General features: G+C 39.3%; 1 protein-coding gene across 3 annotated transcripts in view; it reads right to left on the reverse strand.

The window, feature by feature from the left end:
• The window catches only part of DPP10 (dipeptidyl peptidase like 10), a 580058-nt gene that overhangs the window by 23317 nt on the left and 534654 nt on the right, over window positions 1–22087 (reverse strand). For all 3 annotated transcript variants that reach the window (XM_081006655.1, XM_081006654.1, XM_081006656.1), the window contains 9 exons: window positions 21268–21391; window positions 19024–19062; window positions 18303–18410; window positions 13513–13604; window positions 11849–11896; window positions 11136–11257; window positions 9190–9237; window positions 6721–6819; window positions 6544–6613 (listed from right to left, as the gene is read on the reverse strand). In XM_081006655.1, coding sequence (XP_080862781.1) covers window positions 6544–6613; window positions 6721–6819; window positions 9190–9237; window positions 11136–11257; window positions 11849–11896; window positions 13513–13604; window positions 18303–18410; window positions 19024–19062; window positions 21268–21391 — 750 coding nt within the window. The remainder of the gene's footprint in view (window positions 1–6543; window positions 6614–6720; window positions 6820–9189; window positions 9238–11135; window positions 11258–11848; window positions 11897–13512; window positions 13605–18302; window positions 18411–19023; window positions 19063–21267; window positions 21392–22087) is intronic.

Raw genomic sequence — 22087 nt, forward strand, 5'->3', positions numbered from 1 at the left:
GAACGCTTTTGACTTCATATCCTGCTTGTGGGCTTCCCGTAAGCATCCATCTGGCCTCTGTTATAACAGAATGATAGAATAGGCCCAAGAAGGCTCACCTAATATTTTAATGTTCTTTATATGTGAGCAGCACATGAAGAGGGCTACAGATTCTTAATATTGTCCTCTTATATCTAATGGCCCCAAGCCCTTCATAACATGCCCCATTTAGACGTGGAGCTTTAAATTAATTGAAGCTACAGTAGCTGTGGCACTGTAGCTGTGGCAAACAGTGTAGAAAAGGAACATTGACAGAGTTTCGAAAATGCTTTCAGTTAGGTGTGTTATTGTAAAGGGGGACTGCTGAAAGAAATTAAACCTTCGAAGAGTGATACAACTGTCTGAAGCTTCCAGCCCTTCAATATCCAAGAAGGTGCGAACTACGCTGATTTGTAAACAGGAATAAAGCATTCTGCAATATCATCTGAAAGGAAATTAACTGTTTACCATATGTGCACCATCATACAAAAAGAGATTGCACACAGAGACCTGGTGTGATAGGACCTTATGTTAATTGCAGAACTACCACTTTCACAATGTAGAGCTTTGATAAATGACATCATAAAAGGCATCTATATCACTGCTACTTGAAACTGTGGGAAATTTATGCAGCCAAACATATCTATACATAATTGTCAGTAAGAAAGGGGTTAGGGATCCCAGAGTTCTTAACTGCTAGAAAAGACTCAGGTTGGTCATGACCTCTCTCCTTTGGGCTGGTTCTTCTCTTAGAAGCATGCAATTCACCAGATACATGAAGCTGGAGCTCCCAAGCAATGACTCCATATCCAAATATACTTTTTATATTTTGTAACTTAAGAATACCTTATCCATGCTGTTTCTGCTGGGGCACAGAGTTCTCATTACTACAAGTAAAGCATTTAAACTTAAGGTTGTGGTCTATTCACTCCAAGGTGGGAGAGTACAATTTTAAGTGCTTAATACTGGGGCATATAAAGGTTTAACCACACATATTCCCCACACTTTGCAAATGCTGCACTTATTTCTGTTTTAAACTCTGCTGGGAGCTCCGAGAGTGAGTCAGGCCCCCACACTTTTGAATTCAGACAGTCACCCATTTTTCTTCTGCTGTTTCCTACACGAGGGACTTCAGAATTAACTTATATTCCCCTGATATTTCCCAAAAGAAACAACATGATTCTGTATCTGAAATAGCAGTACAGTGGTACCTCAGGTTACGAACTTAATTCGTTTCGGAGGTCCGTTCTTAAGCTGCAACTGTTCTTAACCTGAGGTACCACTTTAGCTAATGGGCCCCCCGGCTGCCACCACACCGCCGGTGTGCGATTTATGTTCTCATCCTGAGGTAAAGTTCTTAACCCAAGGTACTACTTTTAAGTTAGTGGAGTCTGTAACCCGAAGTGTTTGTAACCCGAGGTACCACTGTACAGTGGTACCTCTGGTTGCAGATGGATCCCGAGGTTTTCACAACCTGAGTACCACTTCTGCGCATGCACAGACTGTTTACTGCTTCTGCACATGCACATGTGGTTAAACCCAGTAAAATACTCCCGGGTTTGCTGTGCACGCATCCCGAAGTTTACGTAACCAGAGGGTTAACATAAACATAGGATCGACTGTATTTTTTTTTAAGAGCAGGTACTTCTGGTGTTGAGAAGGAGGAGAAGGTCACTGCTTGGACATGAGAGGGTTTTTTTGGTGTTTTTAAGTGCCAATCTATATTTCCCCCACCCCAAACCAGATCTCTGAAGTCTGCACACAGTTCAATGGACTTGATGCTGTATTCATTCTGGACAGAAGCAACATGCGAACCGCAAAAGTAAGTTCTGTATTCTCAGGTACAATTTGGGCTTATCTTTAATTATAAGAGGATACTAATTTGGCACTTTCAGGGTAGAGGTTCTAGCAAATTGGATTGAGGATTACCACCTCCTGCTCTTCTGAAAGATCCAAGACAAATTAAATCAGCCCCAGAAGGTCTCTCCTGACAGACTTTTAGTATTGACTTTTCATTATATTGTGAAGAGATTTCTAAAAATAACTTCTCTAACACCAGCACTGAAAATGTATAACTGAAAAGGTAAGGGGTTCAGCAGAAAGAAAAGAAAAATGGTTTACTGTTAGAACAACATAGAAAAGTCAATGTGTTCCTTTCCCCCCACTTCTTCTTTCCTTGGCAGTGAGCACAACGTAATTGCATTTGAACAGGATAGCCAATATGGTGGCTCCCACAACTTGTTAAACTACAACTCCTAACTGCCCCAGTGAGACTGGCCAGTGGTCAGAGATGTGGAAAGTTGTAGTCCAGCAACATTTCGAGGGTACCATGTAAGCCACCCCCTGCCTCAGAAATATAACTATTTCCATGTTTTACGATTAAGTCAGATGGGTGGACTGTGAAGCTTGCACTCTCAGAATTAACACTTTTCCAGTACCCTTCTGTTAATTCAGTTATCTCAACTATTCTTTTCCCAGATCTCTCTTCTTGCTTCTATGTTCTGATCGTTCTTTAAAATGACAACCTGGTACATCCCCATATACAGTTACACCAGAGTCTGTCACCCCTGCTTGCTCCACTCACCAACCCCTTTGCTAACTCCTCTCCCCCTTGGCTACCCCCTCACAGCTAGCTCAAACCTCTCCTCACCCTATAGCCTCACAACTCATCCTACCCCACCCCTTAGAGTAGCACGAGTTGGGTCTAGTTGTTTAGGCCATTACAAACAAAGACCTAGTCTCATTAAAGATTATACACACAGTGGAAGACGGGATATGTTTGTGTGAAACCAAAGTTCACTCCTATATCCCATTCTACATATCACGGTCACATGTGAACTGACTAACAGAGGTTTTCTGACACTGCTGGAAATCAGTGCATGTCTTAAAATATCATCCTGGATTGAAGAGGTTTCAAACTGTAGCTCTTTGGTTTACAATTGGAGACCCGTACGTCAAAAGGCAACTAGCAATCCAAGAAATAAATAAAATGAGTAGAACAGAAAATAGTAGCCACTTAGACATCACCAGAAGAAAAAACTAAAGAGAACACCGATTTCTTAAAATGTGCATATTTAGATGCAAATTTAGTAACAATTGCAATACTTTAAATAGAAATACAATACATCTCACCAGCCTTCTGCCCAAGTACTAATTGTTGATGGACAACTTCAATGCCCCAGCCCTCCCTTCTTATTGTTCTTTGTTTTAAAACTATACTTGGACTATACAGTCCTTCAACTAGAGGACTATCTTCTGTTAAAGTAGGACACATGACAACCCAAATCTAGAATATTGTTTTGTTGCCTTACTGATCATTATGGATACTTCATCTTATACAAACGATTTATGTAACCATACATTAACATATACTTTATGACGTAACTTAACTTGCTCAACGGTGTTCTAATGTTGCAGACATGTGCAACTGTAGAAACTCTTCAGCTTTTTAAAAGAGTTAATAACTAGCATACTAGCAAATAGTACCCACATATACTAAGTAGCAACCCAGTTGTACTAGCAATAATTTAAATATTGTAAGAAAAAAGGAAAACTAAATGGACATCAGAAACAGAATATTGGGAGAAAAGTATATGAGGCAAACTGCCTGAAAGCAGCACAACCCACAAGTGCGACAGCTCTTTTCAGTTTTAGGTGTTCTAAAAGGGTGGGGGGAGAATATGATAAATTCAGTCTTATCAATAATCAAAGGTTAGCAGATGCTGAAGGTTCTTCTGTGCACTTCCCATTCATGCTAATGAGATTCCTTGCTAATTGCTATTTCTTTTCATATTGCTACACTGGGAGGTGGGGGGGGGGATCTGAAAACATTTTGTAACATTATGTATAGTTTAGATGTGCAACTTCCAGTTTCATTAACTAGAATTTCCTTTGCACTGTGAGAGCTTTATGAGAAAAAGACACGCCGAGGAATCTAGATGATGATGTTCTCCATTTCAAATGTGCTATACTTAGCAATCTGAGCAATGCTAATTTGGCAGGTGGGCTAAAGACTGTATAACACAGCTCTGTTTGCCATTTCCCAGCACTGGAGCAAGAGGATGACAAGTCATCAGTGAGCAAGGGGGTTATGCAAGGAGGTGTACAGACCAAGATATAACTACATGAGCCATATCTATCTAGTAGGGTAAAAGTAAAATATCATAATAAGACAAGAGCAATAAAAAGATATCGTGTATCGTATAAGTGAAAAGTGGTCCAGTTCAGATATAACATTAAACCATGATTTAACATTGCCAAAAAGGGCCTTCTCTAGCCTTGAAGATCAGAAGCAACCTCATACTGAACCAAACTATTGGTCCACCTAGCTTAATATTGTTGACACTGACTGGCAGTGACTCTTCAAGGTTTCGGGTGGGTGGTATTTCCCAGCCCTTCCTGGAAATGCCAGGAATCGAAGTGCAACCTTCTGCGTGCAAAACCTGTGCTCTACCTCTGAGCTACAGCACTTGCCCCTAAATGCTAAATTATGAAACCAGGCCACTATCTAACCAAACAGTAAGTTAGGAATCCTTGATGCAAATACAAATGATTAATTGATGATGGATGCAGTCTGAGAAGCCATTCTAATTCCCCATCTGAACTATGTAGATCTCTTAAGCTTGGAGGCCTTCCATAACACTCCCACTGCTTTCTGTAAGATATCAGCCTTCAAATAGCACATCTGTGTTAAAAAGGTAATTGTGTGGTGGGCCCTTGGCTTCACACTGAAGGCCATGTGTGAAAAGCAACTCATACAAATCAGCTGATTTTTAACTACAACAGAACCCTCCCCTTTCCTTTTCCCATTGGTAAGGACTGTGATCCAAGCGAGTCACCTGCTGGTGGGACAGGTGTTAATTGTTGGTCTGCCTCCCTGCCTGCAACTCCCAATACCACTTCCAACACGGCTCTGGTTTTCCAGTGCTCCAGAGCAACATTTTGGAGGAAACAAAAGTGGAGGGGGAAAGGGAAATCTGCAAAAAAATCTCTTCTCCTTACTGCTTTCCACCAGCAAGAGCAGAGTTCAAAGGAAATTAGGATTCTATCTATCACAACTGTTCTGTGCTATTCTTTTGATTGATAATGGTGTAATTTTGCCTTGTTTAATTTTTGCATTTTTAAAGAATTGACCACTTTAAGCTTGTGGGGAAATGGTACAATATATTTCGATAAATATATGTAAGCTACCCCAATGAATTCTTTGCACACTTTTGAATCAGACACTTTTATTATGGCCAGTGTAGTTCTGCTGCCATGATCATATATGAATTCTATTAGCACAGTGACCTCCAGGTGCTACTAAACTTGAACCACTGACTATGCTGGCTGTGGATGGTGGGAGCTTTAGTGAGAAAGTGGGTGTAATTTTAATCTGCTTTAGTATTTTAACTTCTGTATGTTTTAAAGTAAAGTTGTAATTTTATTCTTGGTTTTAGTCTTTTATCTTTTGTAAACTGCTTGGAGGTTTGTTTGTTTTTTACTATCGAACAATACATATTTTTTATGAAACAAGGAAATAGTTAAACAACATCTGGAGGGCACTTGCCACACATGCATCAGATGCTTAAAAAGTCAGAAGCAGATTATTGTGGTATGTGCTCACTACAATTTAAATCAAATCTAATACTGTATCATTTTTCAGCTATTACATATAATCAAACTCCTTCTAGCTTGCAAAGATTCTAGGACAAATTATTTTTAACCTGAAAAGCTTTCCTTCAAGAAATTTCACCCAGGTATAATACCCAGTTTGGCACACACACACCTGTGCACATTTGCGTGCACACACAAACACAGACCGAGCCTCAATGGTGCCTCGAAAACCCAGATAGCCCCCCAACCCTCGTAGCTACGGCTCTGGCTATTATTATCATGAACAAAAAAACCCCCTGTGCAATCCCTGCAATGGTCAAAGCGTACAGGAATGTTTTCCATGCTCAGAAATAGAGAAACAGCTAGTCACTATGGGAAAAGTAGTAGCGACTTGTGTAGGATCCCTTTGGTTTTCTCGCAACATTTGAACAGTTTCTGTGAAAAATCTACCATCCACCCCAGGGAAGATATTCTTGGGATAATCAAGTGGTTATTTTGTTTAACATCTGATCCCTTCCGAAGGTAGTGTGCACATGAGTGCATGATGTGAACCAAGCAGATAGCTCCTCTTACGGACATCTGTATCTATATCTTTGGGCACGATTAAACTAATGAATGCTGTCACCAGAAGCCTGCTCAATGACTTCTGCTTGTACAACAGCTTCTCCTCTCCCTGCACTTCCTTCAAATTTGGCTCTGGGGTGTTGGGAGAGTCCCTGAAACAGCACATGGGAAGAGGGGGTATAGTTCCATCCAGCAAGATTAAATATTTGCCCTAATGGAACGATGGTCATATCTATTGATATATAAATAATTTACAGGATATTTAGTGAAGCTCTTCATACAATGACAATTTCATGTGGCCTAGAATAGCATGCAAACAAACCATTTCATAAATCAATTTAACTAATTTTAATGATTTATACTCACACTATTAAGAGGACAGGATATGCACTCCGTTCTGTGAAATCCTTTGGAAATGACAACTGTAAAGGAAGTTCTTTTAAGAAAAGAGTAAAACATTAAAGGCTGGTAGTTTCAAAGATGAAAAAATATATTATTTGAAAATGTTCTGTTTGGTTCTCAACAGCATTCATATATATTTACCATAGTCATCAATGTGAAGCATTTTAGTTTCTGTCCTGAATGTTCTTTTCTTTAAGACTGCTTCATTTAATACAGAATTATTTTCTAGTATATAAAATTCTGCAAGAGCAAATGACAAGAAAAAGAAACACATATGTGTGTGTCAATCAGTATAGTATAAAAATAATAATCCATATTTTTAAGGAGGCTAAACCCAAACCAAATGCATGTTCTAAAAACATATTTATATAATGGACACTATGAACACTCTTTAGCTCAGTTTGTAACACAATTGAATTTGATTCATTGTTAAATACTGATGTTACCTAAATGAGCCTGTTCTTGGGTGGATCAGGAATAATATTATCTATAGAGTATAGAGAGAAGGGATGTTCAGCTGAGTAAGGCCACAAATGACTGCCTTGAGTATTTTCCTATTTCCACCTTTCAATTCTCTGGGGTATGGATGGACAACTAAACTACTGTAGGCCAGACCTGGCTGAGGTGTGTTTGGAACTGCCCTACAGCCTCCCCACCTCAATCCCCAATTAGGCTAAGGGGGAACAAAGTATCCGTTGAATCCCGGACAGGGCAGGTGATTTTCAGGGGCATAGAGAAGGTCCAGAATTCAATCCCTGACATCTCCAGGTAGGGTTGGGAGAGACTCCTGAAATCTTGCAGAACTGCTGTCAGTCAGCGTGAGCAAAACTGAGCCAGGTGGACCAATGGTCTGACTTAGCATACAGCAAAGTCCTCTGTTCCTATGGTCCTTAATTAAATGAACCAGTGCAGAAAAAGTTATACATCAGGGAATAGCTTGCCCAGCGTGCCAGAATGAAAAGAGAAGTTAAACTCTAGTAATGCATTCTTCCAGTGCTCAATTCAGAATGCCACAGAACCTTAACATTACAACATGGTTTGAATTAATATTTTTTAATCCATCTGTATCTGGATAAATATTTGATTGGTTTTCTCTCAGCTTCAATCTTCATTTTTCATTTTTTATATCTCTCCTCATTTAGGGCAACAAGGGATAATCTAGCTAGGAAGTAATTTCTGGGCAGTCAACCAAAATATTGTAATCATTGTTTCAGATACAGTAATTGAAGTAAACTTCAATCGTGTATTTTCTGCTTTATTAATAGAAGAGATTATCTAATTTTGCATTCAGGCATTAGATACGTCATTGGTTTTATCGTAAATGGCAAACAATGATCTCTAGACATTATCCAATTTTCTGCTAAAAAATGCTCTGAACAAACGAAATCTTTCCTTTGAACCTTTGCAGATGGAGACTCTAAAAAGGATCAGAGCCAGTCATTGCTTCTTTGTACAAGTATCAAACCATTATGCTGACAACTGCCTAGTCCAGTTAACATAGACAAAAATATTGTACTTTAAAGAGAATATCAAAAAGACTTGAACAAGGGATCATCTGGATCCAAGTCTTCATCAATTAAAGTGCATTAGTTACATTATCCAAATGATGCACAGCTGCATGGAGTGGACTGAAATGTTACTTTCCAGCCATACATTTGAAATTAAATTATAATTAATGCTAAGAATGTTCAGACTAAATGCCAGCAGTACAGTAGTGCTAAAGTTAATGAAATGTTGATATTTATTTTTGAGATTTCAAATAAAAAGGTAAGGAGAACACTGCAAATCCCCAGCTCTGCCGGCTGAAAGAAGTTAAGGAGGAGAGCAGGTGCCTGTTCACTGACAGAAAAGTGTAGAGCAGAGGTTCCAGTATAGGGTCCCACATCTACACTAGCCTGGCCCCACATTGGAACCAAATGGGATAAAGAAATAAAAAGAAAATCTAGCTGGGGAAGCTTGTCCATACTTCCTGCTTTGGCCAGGATGAGCCAACAGGGTTTTGGATGTGGCAGGTAATCTGTCACTTCACACACTCCCAATCCTACTGGGCTTGTATTTTTATATCATCTGTGGAAATGAATTATTAGAGTAGAAAGAATATTGAGGGATTTTTTTGGGTGGGCTTTTTATTGGATATATCTTACAGTTTTGGAGAAACACACTGCACATTTTTAAAGAGTTTTGTAATACTGCAGAAGATTAAGAAAAGCAAAATTTGGTTTATTAAACGTAGGTTGAATTAGACAAGTAGCACTTGTAAAACAGCACCTTAATCCAAACTAATTGGATTACAGCTTTAAAGTATTTCAAAGCATATAACCGAGTCCCTGTAACAGGAACTCAATTTGCATAGTTAGTGAAAGGGATCGTGCCATTGTGCCACCTAATTAACGCAAGCATTAACAGGAGTTAAAAGATATACATCTAGTATAACATCAGTTTGCAAAATCCCTGGTATGTTATAGTCACTTGATTAATTTTCCTCTACTCTTATCACTTACAGGGATGTTTATTGCTAAGCTGTAATTAAGATGGGTTTTCATAAATTAATTCTGCAAAGGTCTAAAAGTAAGAGAGAAAATCCACAATGAACTAGTAGTGTAGACTTACTTTCAGGATTGCTTGTACTATGCACACTGACAACTGGAACACCAGGTCCTATAACATCAGACAACATACACATACAATTATTAAACATAAAATTATAAAATATAGAGGCATCAGCATTTCAGTAGAAAGCAAGCATCTCATGATGCGCTTTAGCTGCTCTGCACTCAGTCCTCCAAACAATTAATGCATGTTCTTCAACACTAAACCCATGAGTAGTCTCGTTAATGCCAGTGCATTACTAGGATAGTCCCATGGCGAATAATACAAGTTTGAGGTACTATTATTATTATCATCTCAATTTTACAGTTGAGAAACTGGCACATAGAGCGATTAATAGTCTGATTATAAAAAGTATGGAACACCTGCAGCTACTATTAAATTCAAAAGAGAACAGTGAGTATTCAGCACTTTTCAAAGTCATTTGGAGGCTGTTAGAGATTTAGGGAAAGAACTCAAAAGTAATGTGTCCCAGGCTCAGTTCAAGATTCAAGGGCCAGACAACAGTATCACAGTCAAGGACAGCCTGACCTCAATTTATGTTCTTGCTGCTGCGATTTCTACTGTCCAACAGTCAAGCTGACTTTTGAATCTGTTTCTTTCCAACTGTGGACTGCTCTTCATCAGCAGCAAGTTCCTATGCACTTTCCTGAGATTCCTGATAATGAAGGCAGTTTGAGGCTATAGGACCAGTTCTCACATAACACTAAGCGAAACCATGGTTTAGTGCAAATGAACAAACATGTAAATGGCAGCAGCAAAGGTTAGACTGCTTTGCTGCTCCCACAGTCCTGCTCCTGCTCTGCTGGGTACATCAGAACCCAGCCTTGCGCTTTTTATCTTCCAGACAAACTATGAGCAGTAAACCAAGAACAAACCTTGATTACACTTTGTGGTTTCCTTGGAGTGACACAAACCATGAGCCTGGGTTCGGACATATCGCTAAGCCAAACCATGGCTTAGGCCTGAGTAGAGCATTAGGACTGAGGGGGCATCAGTCTTGAGAACCTGCACATTTGTAGTAGGTCATGGTTTGCCTTAGCATTATGTATTAACAGTGCTAAAGAGAGCTTACTACGGTATGTCATTTTAGATCTTTTAGGGACTTAGTGGAGTCTGGTAATAACGGATCCCAATATTTATTTCTATCAAATACAAAATCTGGCATCAGGTTGAGAACTGGGAAATCTATGCTATCAGAAAACAAATGTGGCTCCCTGTAACCATAGCTTAGGCTTTAGTGTCATATTCAGACTGTTGTCTTTCCTCTACCAATACATATACATATGCACTTATAGATAATTCTAGACATATTTTCCATCTCCTTGTCATTGAGCTTTAGCAGGGGTGGGGGTGGGATTGGAAATAAAAAATGTTAAAACATTGTGCAAGAAAGCTAGTTACAGAAACCAGCTCTGAGCTGAGCCACAAGGAGCTTATCCATCACTATTCTGGATGAGTCTGGAACAGAGCTTGCAGAGTGTCCATACTCTTTTACAGGAAGGGGGAACCTATGGCCCTCCGGATATTATCATACTCTAATTGCTATTGGTTGTATAATTGCATATGGCTGCAATCCTGGGATAAACTTCCATTGACAACTGTGGGACCCACTTCTGAGAAAAAATGCATACGATTGCTCTGCTGCCTTTTCATAGCTTCTACCTTCCTTCATGTTCTCTTCTCAGTTATGCTCTTAGCCGATGCCACATATTTTTATTTCTTTTCTGCAAGGTCTGAGTTCTTTAAATAAACAGTGTAGTATTGTGCCGTGCAGTTGTGACTACCACATCTGCTGCCCGCTCCTTCCCATCTCTATTCCATAAACTTCCATGGATTGATGGCATGAAGCTTATGGCAAGATGACAAATGGATAATAAAAAGGCAAAGTGTTGGTGTTTAAAATAAACTGAAATACGACTAATATCAAACTGAGGAGGCTGACTTACCTTTACATTGCAGAATGAAATACTTGATAGTTGGGCTAAACTTTGCATTGAAATACGTGCACTGATCTTTCATGAAGTTGCATGAAAGGCACTGGCGATTCAACAATTCAATCGTTGACACACTGAAATGCAAATATATATGCATAACTTGACAAAGCGCATGTCAACATTTAACAAATATATACAAAGAAGACATTAAGATAGCATGCAACATAAGCATACACTAGGTTGTATGCAATGATGGTGTAATCAGAGTAGACACATTAATATGAATGAACCTAAGCTTGTCATGTCTATTAATTTCAATGGGTCTACTTTAATATTAGCATTGGATACAACTGACTATGAGGACCAGTATCATAGGAAACTAGCTTAAAGGGGACAAACTTTTTGTAAATTACTTCATTCCCCCAGTCTCATTTCTATTTTCCTGACATGTTTCAATGTATACAAAGCATTAACTAGACACAGTATCAGGATCAAAAGAGAGACTGAAAGTGGCACTAATTTTATCACAACATACATCACATATATAAAATAACATCCTTTGTAAGACCACAGAATTGTATTGTCTGTTTCTCAGGTAACTGATGGCACATGAATAAGAATGCATGGAGCTATTTCTTCAGACATTAAGGATAACAGGTTTTATAAACAAAGAGGCACAGGTCCTGTCAATCAGTTGGAAAATATGCTGTTGTTGTTCTGCTTACCTATGTAGCTGTCTTCCTCTTGGTGAACTCTCAGTACTTAAAAAATAACTGGCAATGAAAGAGAAAATTAAATACCTTCAGCTGAGATAATAGTAATTTGTTGTAAAGATAAACAAAAGGAGTATCATAACTGCAGCAGATATATGCAGTAGAGCAGTGTTTCCCAAACTTGGGTCTCCAGCCATTTTCGGACTACAGTTCCCATCATCCCTGACCATTGGTCCTGCTAGCTAGGGACGATGGGAGTTGTAGTCCAAAGCCAGCTGGAAACCAAAGTTTGGGAAACAGTGCAGTAGAGGATATTTTGCAAATGCATTTTTTTCCTATTTTGACAAACTATCTCAAAATCTATTGGTACAATTAAGAGATAGATTGCAACATTATTGTCAATAGCACTGAACTGCTTTGAATAGAATGTGACCTAGCTTAAAATTGTCTGTCTCTCTCTGTGTGTAGTATAATGTATAAATAACGTGTTCTCTTAACCGGGCAGATTAATTCATTCTCACATCAGGTACAGATGAAGGGCCATGTTATGATGTGGAAACCTCAGCATAATAAAAATTCTTCGAAAATTAACTGGGGGAATCTCACAAACCTAGGGAGCAGTCCAAACCAAAGATCCACCAGGCTGTGTAGAACAGGCATAGGATGCCTGAGCTCAGCCAGGGATATGCTGGCTAAAGTGCCTCATCGCAGCTCAGCCAAATATATGCCTTTGTAAGAACTAGATCCCGGCTCTGCTGAAGAAAGGGTGTTCTAGTAGCATAGCGGTGGCGAAACAGGGCCACCTCTATTTCGGACTCATTTGACCTACCCACCTGGTGGAAGCTACACTAGCAAAAAAGGGTGGTATAATTCAAACTCCACTTTAAAGGGTTGTTTTCCTTCAGCCAGGCTTGGGCAGGCTCAGCTGGCAGCAGCCCTGCTCCTGAACAGAGTTTGAAATAGGCATGTAAATTATACTGGCTTCCTACAGTTTGGATTGCTCTGCCTACCGTATTGAAGAATTACAATCATAGAAACATTTCTTACTCAACCTTTGAAAATGCTTCTTTCCCTTGATAATATTGCGAGGGTGGCAGACAAGTCCTTTTATAAGCAAAACACCCCCAGCACATTCATCCTTACTGACGATATCCGACATTTATCCCTAAGTATTCTAAGGAACACAATTAATCTGTAGGAGATTTGAGAATGTAATCCAATATATTAGCTTTACAAGTTGTATTCAAGTTATGCTCCTTATTTATTAGAGCCTAGAAAAACCCATTTTTTATTTTAATTTCTGTTATTTCTGTCAATGTAGTCAGCCAGAAGATGTCACAGTCTATCTCTGCTCTTTATCTGAGAAAGATTCTTCAGTACATTGACAGATGAAATGAATTAGCACTGCAATCCCTGTCTGGGGATTGGCATAGCTTAATGGAGGCTGACAGGGCTGGAAAGAGGGGTCCTTTGCCCAATCCAATATCTCCCCCCCCCCACCAGCCTAGTGTAAAGCAGGGTGGATTGCAATTTAAGTTTCCATTTATATTTAGGGCTAAATCTTATGGTAGTGCTTGAAAATTAAAGAAATAGTTAATGTGGTTTCCAATAAAACAGTTTTTTAGCTTTATAACACATATATTTTACCTGAACAGACAAAGAAAAATAATGCTCACATCTTTTGCGTATATTCATCATATGCCAAGATTTTGATAACTTCCCAGTTTCCTGATGTCAGATGTCTTATACTAAATTGTTCACTCTTGGTCTGCAAGAAAATAAACAAAAATAATAATAGGTATGTCAATGTCAATGTCCCCACTCCTCTCTCCCCCCCCCCAAAATGATTTTCTGTTGCCTCCTGAATTACCTGTAAATATGATTATAATGGCATTTTCAAATGTACAAGTTTAATGTACACAAAATGCACATTAGGAAGACGGTGATCATGATCCTGTGCATGAAAGGCATTGCATTCCAAGCATAAATATCTAGCTTGAGCCAGAGATAGATGATCAAAAGTCAGTTTGTGCAATGAGGGCTTTCTTGACTTGCATGCAAAGATGCTACTCTGGCAGGACGTTTGGGAACAGCATTTGATGGGGTATTGTGGAACTGCTGCAAGATGTGGAAATTGGGGGAGGGGAATGGGGGGGGGGCTACTGTGAGCAAGTTTCTGCTCTATCTGCTTCTGAAAAACATCCCTGGATACAAGCCAGGCTGCATTTTTGAAGGCTGCTAATATGAAGTTCAAGTGTGTGTGTACATGTGGTGTGCTAATTCATTTCGTCAAGGTTTTAATCTATAAAAGTCTGGATATGGTAAATGGCAAGAAAAGAACTGGCCAATTTATGGGGGGTTACCTATGATCTGCCAGTAGCTGACATTCTTTCAAAGAATGCTAAACTTGCAGGTCTTATTCTAATGCAGCAAGACATTTCCTATGTTCTTATAGAAAAGTAAAAAGAAGAGAAATGCTTGTGGTATCTTGAAGACAAGCAGACGTACACAGAGAGACAAAAGAAATAAATAGTGAATTGAAATGGCACTCATTGACAATTGATGTACACAAGGAGTGGGAAATCCCTGTCTCCCATGTTCCCCTGGGTGTGAAGGAAAGCCTTCTTTGCCAAAGCAACTATGGAGAATATTAATTGGCTTCAAAATCTGTCCTGTCCTTCCCTTCCCCCCTTCAAACTAACTGTGGAAGAAAGTGGACTTAGAGCTGGTAATATCTTTGGGTCTGTCCCTCTTGACTCTTGAAGAGATTTGGGAAAGAGGTATGTTCAGAGACAAGAATGCATTCCATTTGGACACGTTTGAGAAGTGGGCCAAATGTGTCACTTAAAGGATAAAGGGACACTTAAGCCAACCATGGTCAGAAAACCCAAGCTGCAAAAAATAATAATTCAAGGGCATAATCTTGTGTTAATATAATAGCAACTTATTTTTATGCACAACCATGCATTTACTGGAAACTGCAGAACTGACACATACGCTCAAGCCTTTCTGAAAAGACTCGCTATTAATTTCCTTCAATCCTCAGTGACACTCTGGCTACAAGCCACAATGCTATGCGCCCTTAAAATAGCTTATTCCTGTGGGATTCAGTGGAACCAACGTTACATTTTGTCAGTCATTTCTTTTATTTTTCATGAAAGTGATCTACCTATGCAGAGGAACTAGAGCAATTTCCAGCACCAGAGAAGTATACTGTAGTGCTATCCTGATCACGAAAATTAGGCAGCCGCACCATGTGAGCTACTTGTTCACACAGCAGGGTGTTCACATTACTCATGTGAGACTACTGCAAACGTGAGAGGACAGCAGTGGAGAAATAGCAGAGAAAATGTGATCTGTATATTAACCTTAAGTAAGTCTACTCACTTTGTGGTTTGGGAATATGTTTCTTTTTGTACCTAGTTCTATGTGATAAAAGTCTAATGAAAATAGAATTCTATTGTATACAGATATTTTAAATTCCATATACATTTTAATTCCTATGCATCTCAAATAAAATCAATATATGATGCTAATTTTAATCAGGACTACGCAAAGCTTCTCTGAGGCCTGGGCCAAAACTTTGCTGGTCTCTTCCTATCCAAGATATAAGGCACCTATGTACATGGAATTCTATCATACAATACTCCTTTTAAGCCCCACGTGGAAGGCATGAGCTAACAGTGATTCCTCGTCCTATTTAAAGCAGCCTTATTTCTTATTGCAGCAACAGTGAATTGGTTAGGGTGGGAAACCATTTGAAAGTGTTGTAGTTACTGAAAGGGAATTATAATTACCTCCTTTGTCAGTGGCTTTTGAAAAGGATCATGCACTATTAACCCAGGAAAAAAGTTTTCTTACTTCTTCCTTAGTGTTTAGTGCAGCAAAGGTAAACAGTGGTCTAAATATGATAGCAATTTGACCCCACCTCTCTCTCTCAGTCCCAGAAATAGATGAGTAGTGCAATGCAAAGAGGTTTTCCATCACTACAATCCCCCAGCATCCCTCAAAACTGTTGCTGCTCTTGAAGTTCTCCCTGGAATGTCAAGTGATTGGGCCATGAGAGGCTCACATGGAATGGAGAAACTGAGAATTTGGTGGGGCTGCCACAGAATCATGGAATGGGAGAGTTGGAAGGGGCTGCAAAAGTCATCTAGTCCAATCCCCTGCAATGTAGGAATCCTTTGCCTAATGTGGGGCTCAAACCCATGACCCTGAGGCTAAGAAGGAGACTTGGATCCAGAATGTGGCAGCTAGACTGGTGACTGGAAATGGCTACCATATATATAACATCGGGCCTAAAGGGTCTTTGTTTGCTCCCAGTATGTTCCCGAGCATGATGCAAAGTGTTGCTGCTTTAAAGCTCTAAATGGCCTCAGCATCTCCATCTGCAGTCTGTTCAGTCTGGACACTGAGATCCAGCTCCAAGGGCCTTCTGGTAGTTCCCTTACTGCGAGAAGTGAAATTACAGGGAACCAGACAGAAGGTCTTACTGGTAGTGGCACCCACCCTGTGGAACGGCTTCTCATCAGATGTCAAGGAAATAAACAACCATTTGTCTTTCAGAAGCCAACTGAAGGCAGCCCTGTATAGGGACGTTTTTAGTGTTTGATGTTTTATTGTTTTTAATATTTTGTTGAGAGCCACCCAGAGTGGCTAGGGCAACTCAAACAGATGGGCAGCTTATTCTTATTCCCATGCTCTACCAAATGAGCTATCAGGTGGATTGTGGCAGAACAGAGTCTAAAACAAAGATGTGTGCTCCCAAGACCACATTCCTAGCATGTTCACACTCTTGTTTCAGCAACATCTATGCTGGCTTGGTCATGTCCACAGAATGGAAGATGGCAGGATCCCCAATGAGGTGTTCTATGGGTAGCTGGCTTCAGGCACCAGGCTTGCTGGCCGACCAACTCTGTTATAAAGACATCTCTGGTTCCAAGCATTATACATATACATTTTTATGAGATTCCATTCAGAAGGACTAACATTTCAGTAAATGTTAATAGGATCTGAGCAACTGAGATTCACCCTGCCTATGGAAAGAATGCTAGAATAGCTCTTAATTACTATTAAAAATGTAATCAACTTAATAAAAAGAAAATAAGGTGTTCCAGCATTATCCAAAGTATAACACACAGGGGAAAGCATTAGAAGCATTCACTGACAGATCACGATAATCACGCAAAGCTTCAGTACTGCCGCTGTGGCTTCCCATGGCTTTTTAAATCCCATGACATTTCACAGAATGTTCCTCTAATTACTACAGAAACATTAAATGAAATGCCACAGACAGTTGTCATATATTTCTGTCAGTACAAATGTATAAAGTACAATAAATGTGCACTTTAAAATCTACAATCTCAAGATCAATAGCATGGTATATAGGAGCAACATATCAGGCGGTGGGGAAACACACTGAAAATACAAATCCAGCACATACACTTCAAAGTCAAGTCGACACATTCCCCAACAGACCTTGGCTGAGTCTAGACTTGCAGCAGAATGAAGTGGGTTCTTTAAACTACTGGTGGGCAATAGCACTTTTGATAGTGACCTCATACAAAGCAAAAACAAAACAAAACAACCCTCCACATATGGCCCCATGGCCTCCCATCTCCAAGTCTGCTCTGGAGGGGAGGGTGGACTCCCAGAACAGTGCATGTGGGGAGGACAGGGGAGATTATTTTGGCAAGCAAACAGAAATGCTTGCACTGATCAAACATTCTTCTTAATGTTAGGGTGAATGCCTCACAACGCTTCTAGCTCAGCGCTCTGCCTTTTTTTTGCTGGTTTTCCTATTTGTGCTACATTTTTAATGTAAGGAAGCAATAAAAAAATGCGATCTCCAACTAGTAATATATCATTTCACCATACTACCACACACTGCACCCTACCATCTCATTTTGCTGAATTTGTAGACCAGATCTTTGTTTCTTCTAAGTAAGTACAACCAGTGCTTTTTTCTGGGGCTACTCAAGGCTGCACCCTACTACTGCCACCTCCCCCCCCCCCCCATGTTAAAAGTGTGGCACTTACTGGAAAATACTGGCACCTTTTTTTCAAACAAAACAAAACAAAACAAAAAGAGCACTGAGTACAATGCCCTGAGATACTCAAAATGGTTCCAAGTGCTTCATTCACTGGCTTCTTTGCAAGTGCTCTTTTCATGAAACAGCAAAGGAATCTTTAGTCATTCACCAGCTTTCTTGCCAAATCAAATCACCACATCAACCTGCTGGAAGGATGCTTTTCATCATTTCAGAGGACAGAGCTATGCATCATTTGAAGTGTTCTGTGATTACGATTTTTGCTAATACCTACAAATCAGTGACTAAAATCAGAATATATTTGGAGGAGCGTGCAACTCAAGGCATCGTACGTCGCTTCATAAGACGTTTAAGCAACAGTATAATTAATTACAGACTTGTGCAATTATGAACTTGAAATTGTGAAATAAACTTACCTGAACATTAAACATGGCAATATGATGGAATTCACCACGACCACCTTGCTTAACAGGAACTGTCATAAAGAATTTATTGCCATCTTTAGAAAAAACTGGCTCCTCATTCTATAAAAATGAAATAGAATCAGAATTCTGAAATTTTCTGTTAAGCACTATGCTTGCCCGAGGGATAATATTACACCAATCCTGTAGTAGCTGCACAGGTTACCAATTTACCTCCAGGCACAACTGATAGTTTTGGTGGTTCCCTTTAAAGTCCTAAATGGTTTAAGTCCAAGGTAACTTATGGGCCCCCACCCATCTTGCTAACTCCCTAAGATGAGAAATAGGGAGGAATACTCCTAAGGTGGAACCACATCACTATACATGTGAAAAGCCATGTGATTCTTGCCTGGTACATTAAATGTTATTAATTAAGATCAGACAGCTGTATACACCTGACACTGCTCCTATGCACCTGTTCCAGAATATCTGCTTGAAATGCCATCCCAATACCCTTGCGAGTTCAGTGTACTTCCAGAATTTGTAATACTTCTGCAGTTACTCCAATGCTTAAAAACAATTTTGTTTGCTTCTCTTAAATTAATCTTTAATTCTTTTTCAGATTAATGGATCAACATAGTCTAGTTTAAAATGCGGACATTTACCAACATTTTATTAACAGCTAACGTTTTAATGATACACATTTTCCATTCAAAGCAATTAATAATGTAAGTACCTGTTTAGAAAGCCACACTTCAGATGTAAACTCATATTTCTAAAAAGAAATATATATAAAGTTATAAAATACATATACAAAATCTTGCTAATTGAAAATCATTGCATTTTGCATTTTCCTCTGTTTACCTATTTAAAATGCCACACAAACAGAAATAGCAGCAGGTTGCACTTTGAACCACATAGTTCCTATAACACAGGCAATTAAGATGGCCTTTTTTAGAGAGTGTGCGCATGCAATTTCTTTGTTGAAACACTGCCTTTTGATTTATTTCCAGGCATCAAAGTGCTGCTGCTGACCTTTGTTTAGGATGTTGAAGAACCACTTTTCCCTGCTGGAGTCTGCTTGCCAATTGGGCTAATCTGTGGAAGCTCTCCTGTGTGTCTCAACATCCCCAGAAATATGCTTATTTGAGACTAAGGGAGGACTCTTTTTTTGGTAGCTGCACCTAGGCTTTCAAACCAGATTCCAAGGGAAACCCATGTTGTCTCCTCAGCAGTGACCTTTCAAAAACATCCCCCTTTTTAGAAGGGGTTTTGGCTGTAAACTGCTGGAATTGATATTAACTGTAAATATTTGAATTTTTAAAAATTGATGCATTATGTTATTATATCCTGCTGCTGATTTAATGTTAGGTTGTAAAGTATAATTAAAAATTTTACATGTTTCTGGCTAATTTATGTTTTTATTTTATTTTGTAAGGTGCTCTGAGCTCTTTGGAGAAAAGACAGGATACAAATAATTTTAAAAAATAAATGAAGTGGTATCCTACAGAAGATTAAATTAGCTACTGACCCTCTCCGGTGCCAAGACTGGCAGAAGGGCTTTCTTTGTTGTGTGTGTGTGTGTCTCTCTCTCTTTCTCTCTCTCTCTCTCTCTCTCTCTCTCTCTCACACACACACACACACACACACACACCCCTACCCCTGTGTGCAGGGAAAAGTGGCCTGGAAGAGGGCTTTCACTGTGGAAACCCCTAAATTGCAGAACTCCCTTTTCATAGAGTTGCATCTAGCATCTTATTTGTATAGCTTTTGCTGTACGATGAAGAAACATCACTTTTTCCTGGTTTTTGACAGTTAAGGGGTTTTGATTTATGGGACCTTCTTTTGCTAATTTTGTACTGTTCTGGCAATAATGGTTTTACTTGCTTTCATAGATGTAACTGTTTTATCTGTTCCTCTAATTGCCTGTTATATCTTATAAACAACTGAATAGGTAAATTAAATAGCATGTACTCTGTACTCAGCTCTGATCTAATTCCTGGAAAGCTTTGGATTGGTCACCACTAATTTGAGTAGGAAGGCTTCTAAAAACCTACGTCATTTGTTTGGGAGTGAACGTGTATTTTGATAGCTAGCATTTCAATGTTAGTATATCGGAAGCATACAAACAACGAACAATACACCTATATACGGTGTCTTTGTAACATAGCTCTGTCACACAATATCAAATAATGTTTGATTTTATTAATTATTTCAGCCCATCATAACTGAATATTTATTTTATGGTTCTTTTTGTTAACAATTATACCTCAAAATGAAATATTTAGATTAGCTAACTGTTCGGTGAAAAAAGTGAGCAAATGTGTGTGCTTGAATAATATTTACAAAAAGTGTGTTATTAGGAAACATTTCTAAAATGCATGTAAACAGTGGTAAGACTGAAGTTCTAAATCTCCTGCTATTTTTTATGATTCTCAGCCTAACTCTGAGAGTTGAACTCAAACATTTTGCTTAGACATAAATCACACTTATGTCAATAACTCTGATAATGAAGAGTACTCTTGTGGTTACTAACACTGCTGGAACACAGATTTATCTTTGGCTAAAGGGCCAATTATTGCTGCTGCTGTTTGCTAAGTGCTTTCAAAGACCCTACTGAGAATCCAAATGTTTCCTCGGTGTATTGAGTTTTGGCAGGTAGAAATCTGTGTGGAACTCATGCTTCCTCTCCACACACCCAGCAGCCCTCCCTACTAGATTATCATGCCCAACTTTTGAGAGGAAGTAAAAGCATGGCAGCGGAGCAGGTGTTTGTGTGTTTTTCCATTCAGAACAATGTGTTCCACATTATTTCAACCACAAGGTGAATTCTAACTCATGGAAATAAATTGGCCTATGGCATTGGCAGTAAAACAAGCAAACAAATTAAAAAATAAGGACCAAAAGCATGTGCTCTGCATACAGGGACAATAACTGTAAATCTATCCTATGAAAACGATAACAAAAATAAATTGCATACCATGCTACAAGCACCAGTTGTTGTCTCGCACACTGTAAGGATGGACAGGTTCTGAGGTCTGTTTAACCACCGCACGACAGTTTTAGTATTGCTGACCCACTTCACCATCATTATGTAATATTCTCTATGGCAGATACACATTTAAAAATACAGTGGTTATATTGTTCCCACATAAACTGTGAAATTACATCCTGCGCACTGCGATAAAGGACACTGATCCATTGTTCCACTCAGCATTATACTGGTAACAAACCACATTCCAAGACCACATTCAGATTCAACATGCAAAACATACATAGCAAAATTATTGTACAGTGACTGTACAGTGGTACCTCTGGTTACGTACTTAATTCGTTCCGGAGGTCCGTTCTTAAACTGAAACTGTTCTTAACCTGAAGCACCACTTTAGCTAATGGGGTCTCCTGCTGCCGCCGCGCCGCCAGAGCACAATTTCTGTTCTCATCCTGAAGCAAAGTTCTTAACCTGAAGCACTATTTCTGGGTTGGTGGAGTCTGTAACCTGAAGCGTATGTAACCTGAAGCATATGCAACCCGAGGTACCACTGTACCACTGTGCTCCGGCAGTGCGGCAGCAGCAGGAGGCCCCATTAGCTAAAGTGGTGCTTCAGGTTAAGAACAGTTTCAGGTTAAGAACGAACCTCCGGAACGAATTAAGTACTTAACCCGAGGTACCACTGTACTGTATTTTACAAAACTGACATAACAATTGGTTTACTGGTTACTGACTGTCATGTTGCTCTTAACAACTTAGGTTGCCTTATGCTTTACAGTTTTGCTTTAGGTTTTGTAACAAACAATAG

The sequence above is a fragment of the Podarcis pityusensis genome (assembly GCF_964106645.2).
Source record: "Podarcis pityusensis genome assembly, chromosome: 1".
Taxonomy (NCBI): domain Eukaryota; kingdom Metazoa; phylum Chordata; class Lepidosauria; order Squamata; family Lacertidae; genus Podarcis; species Podarcis pityusensis.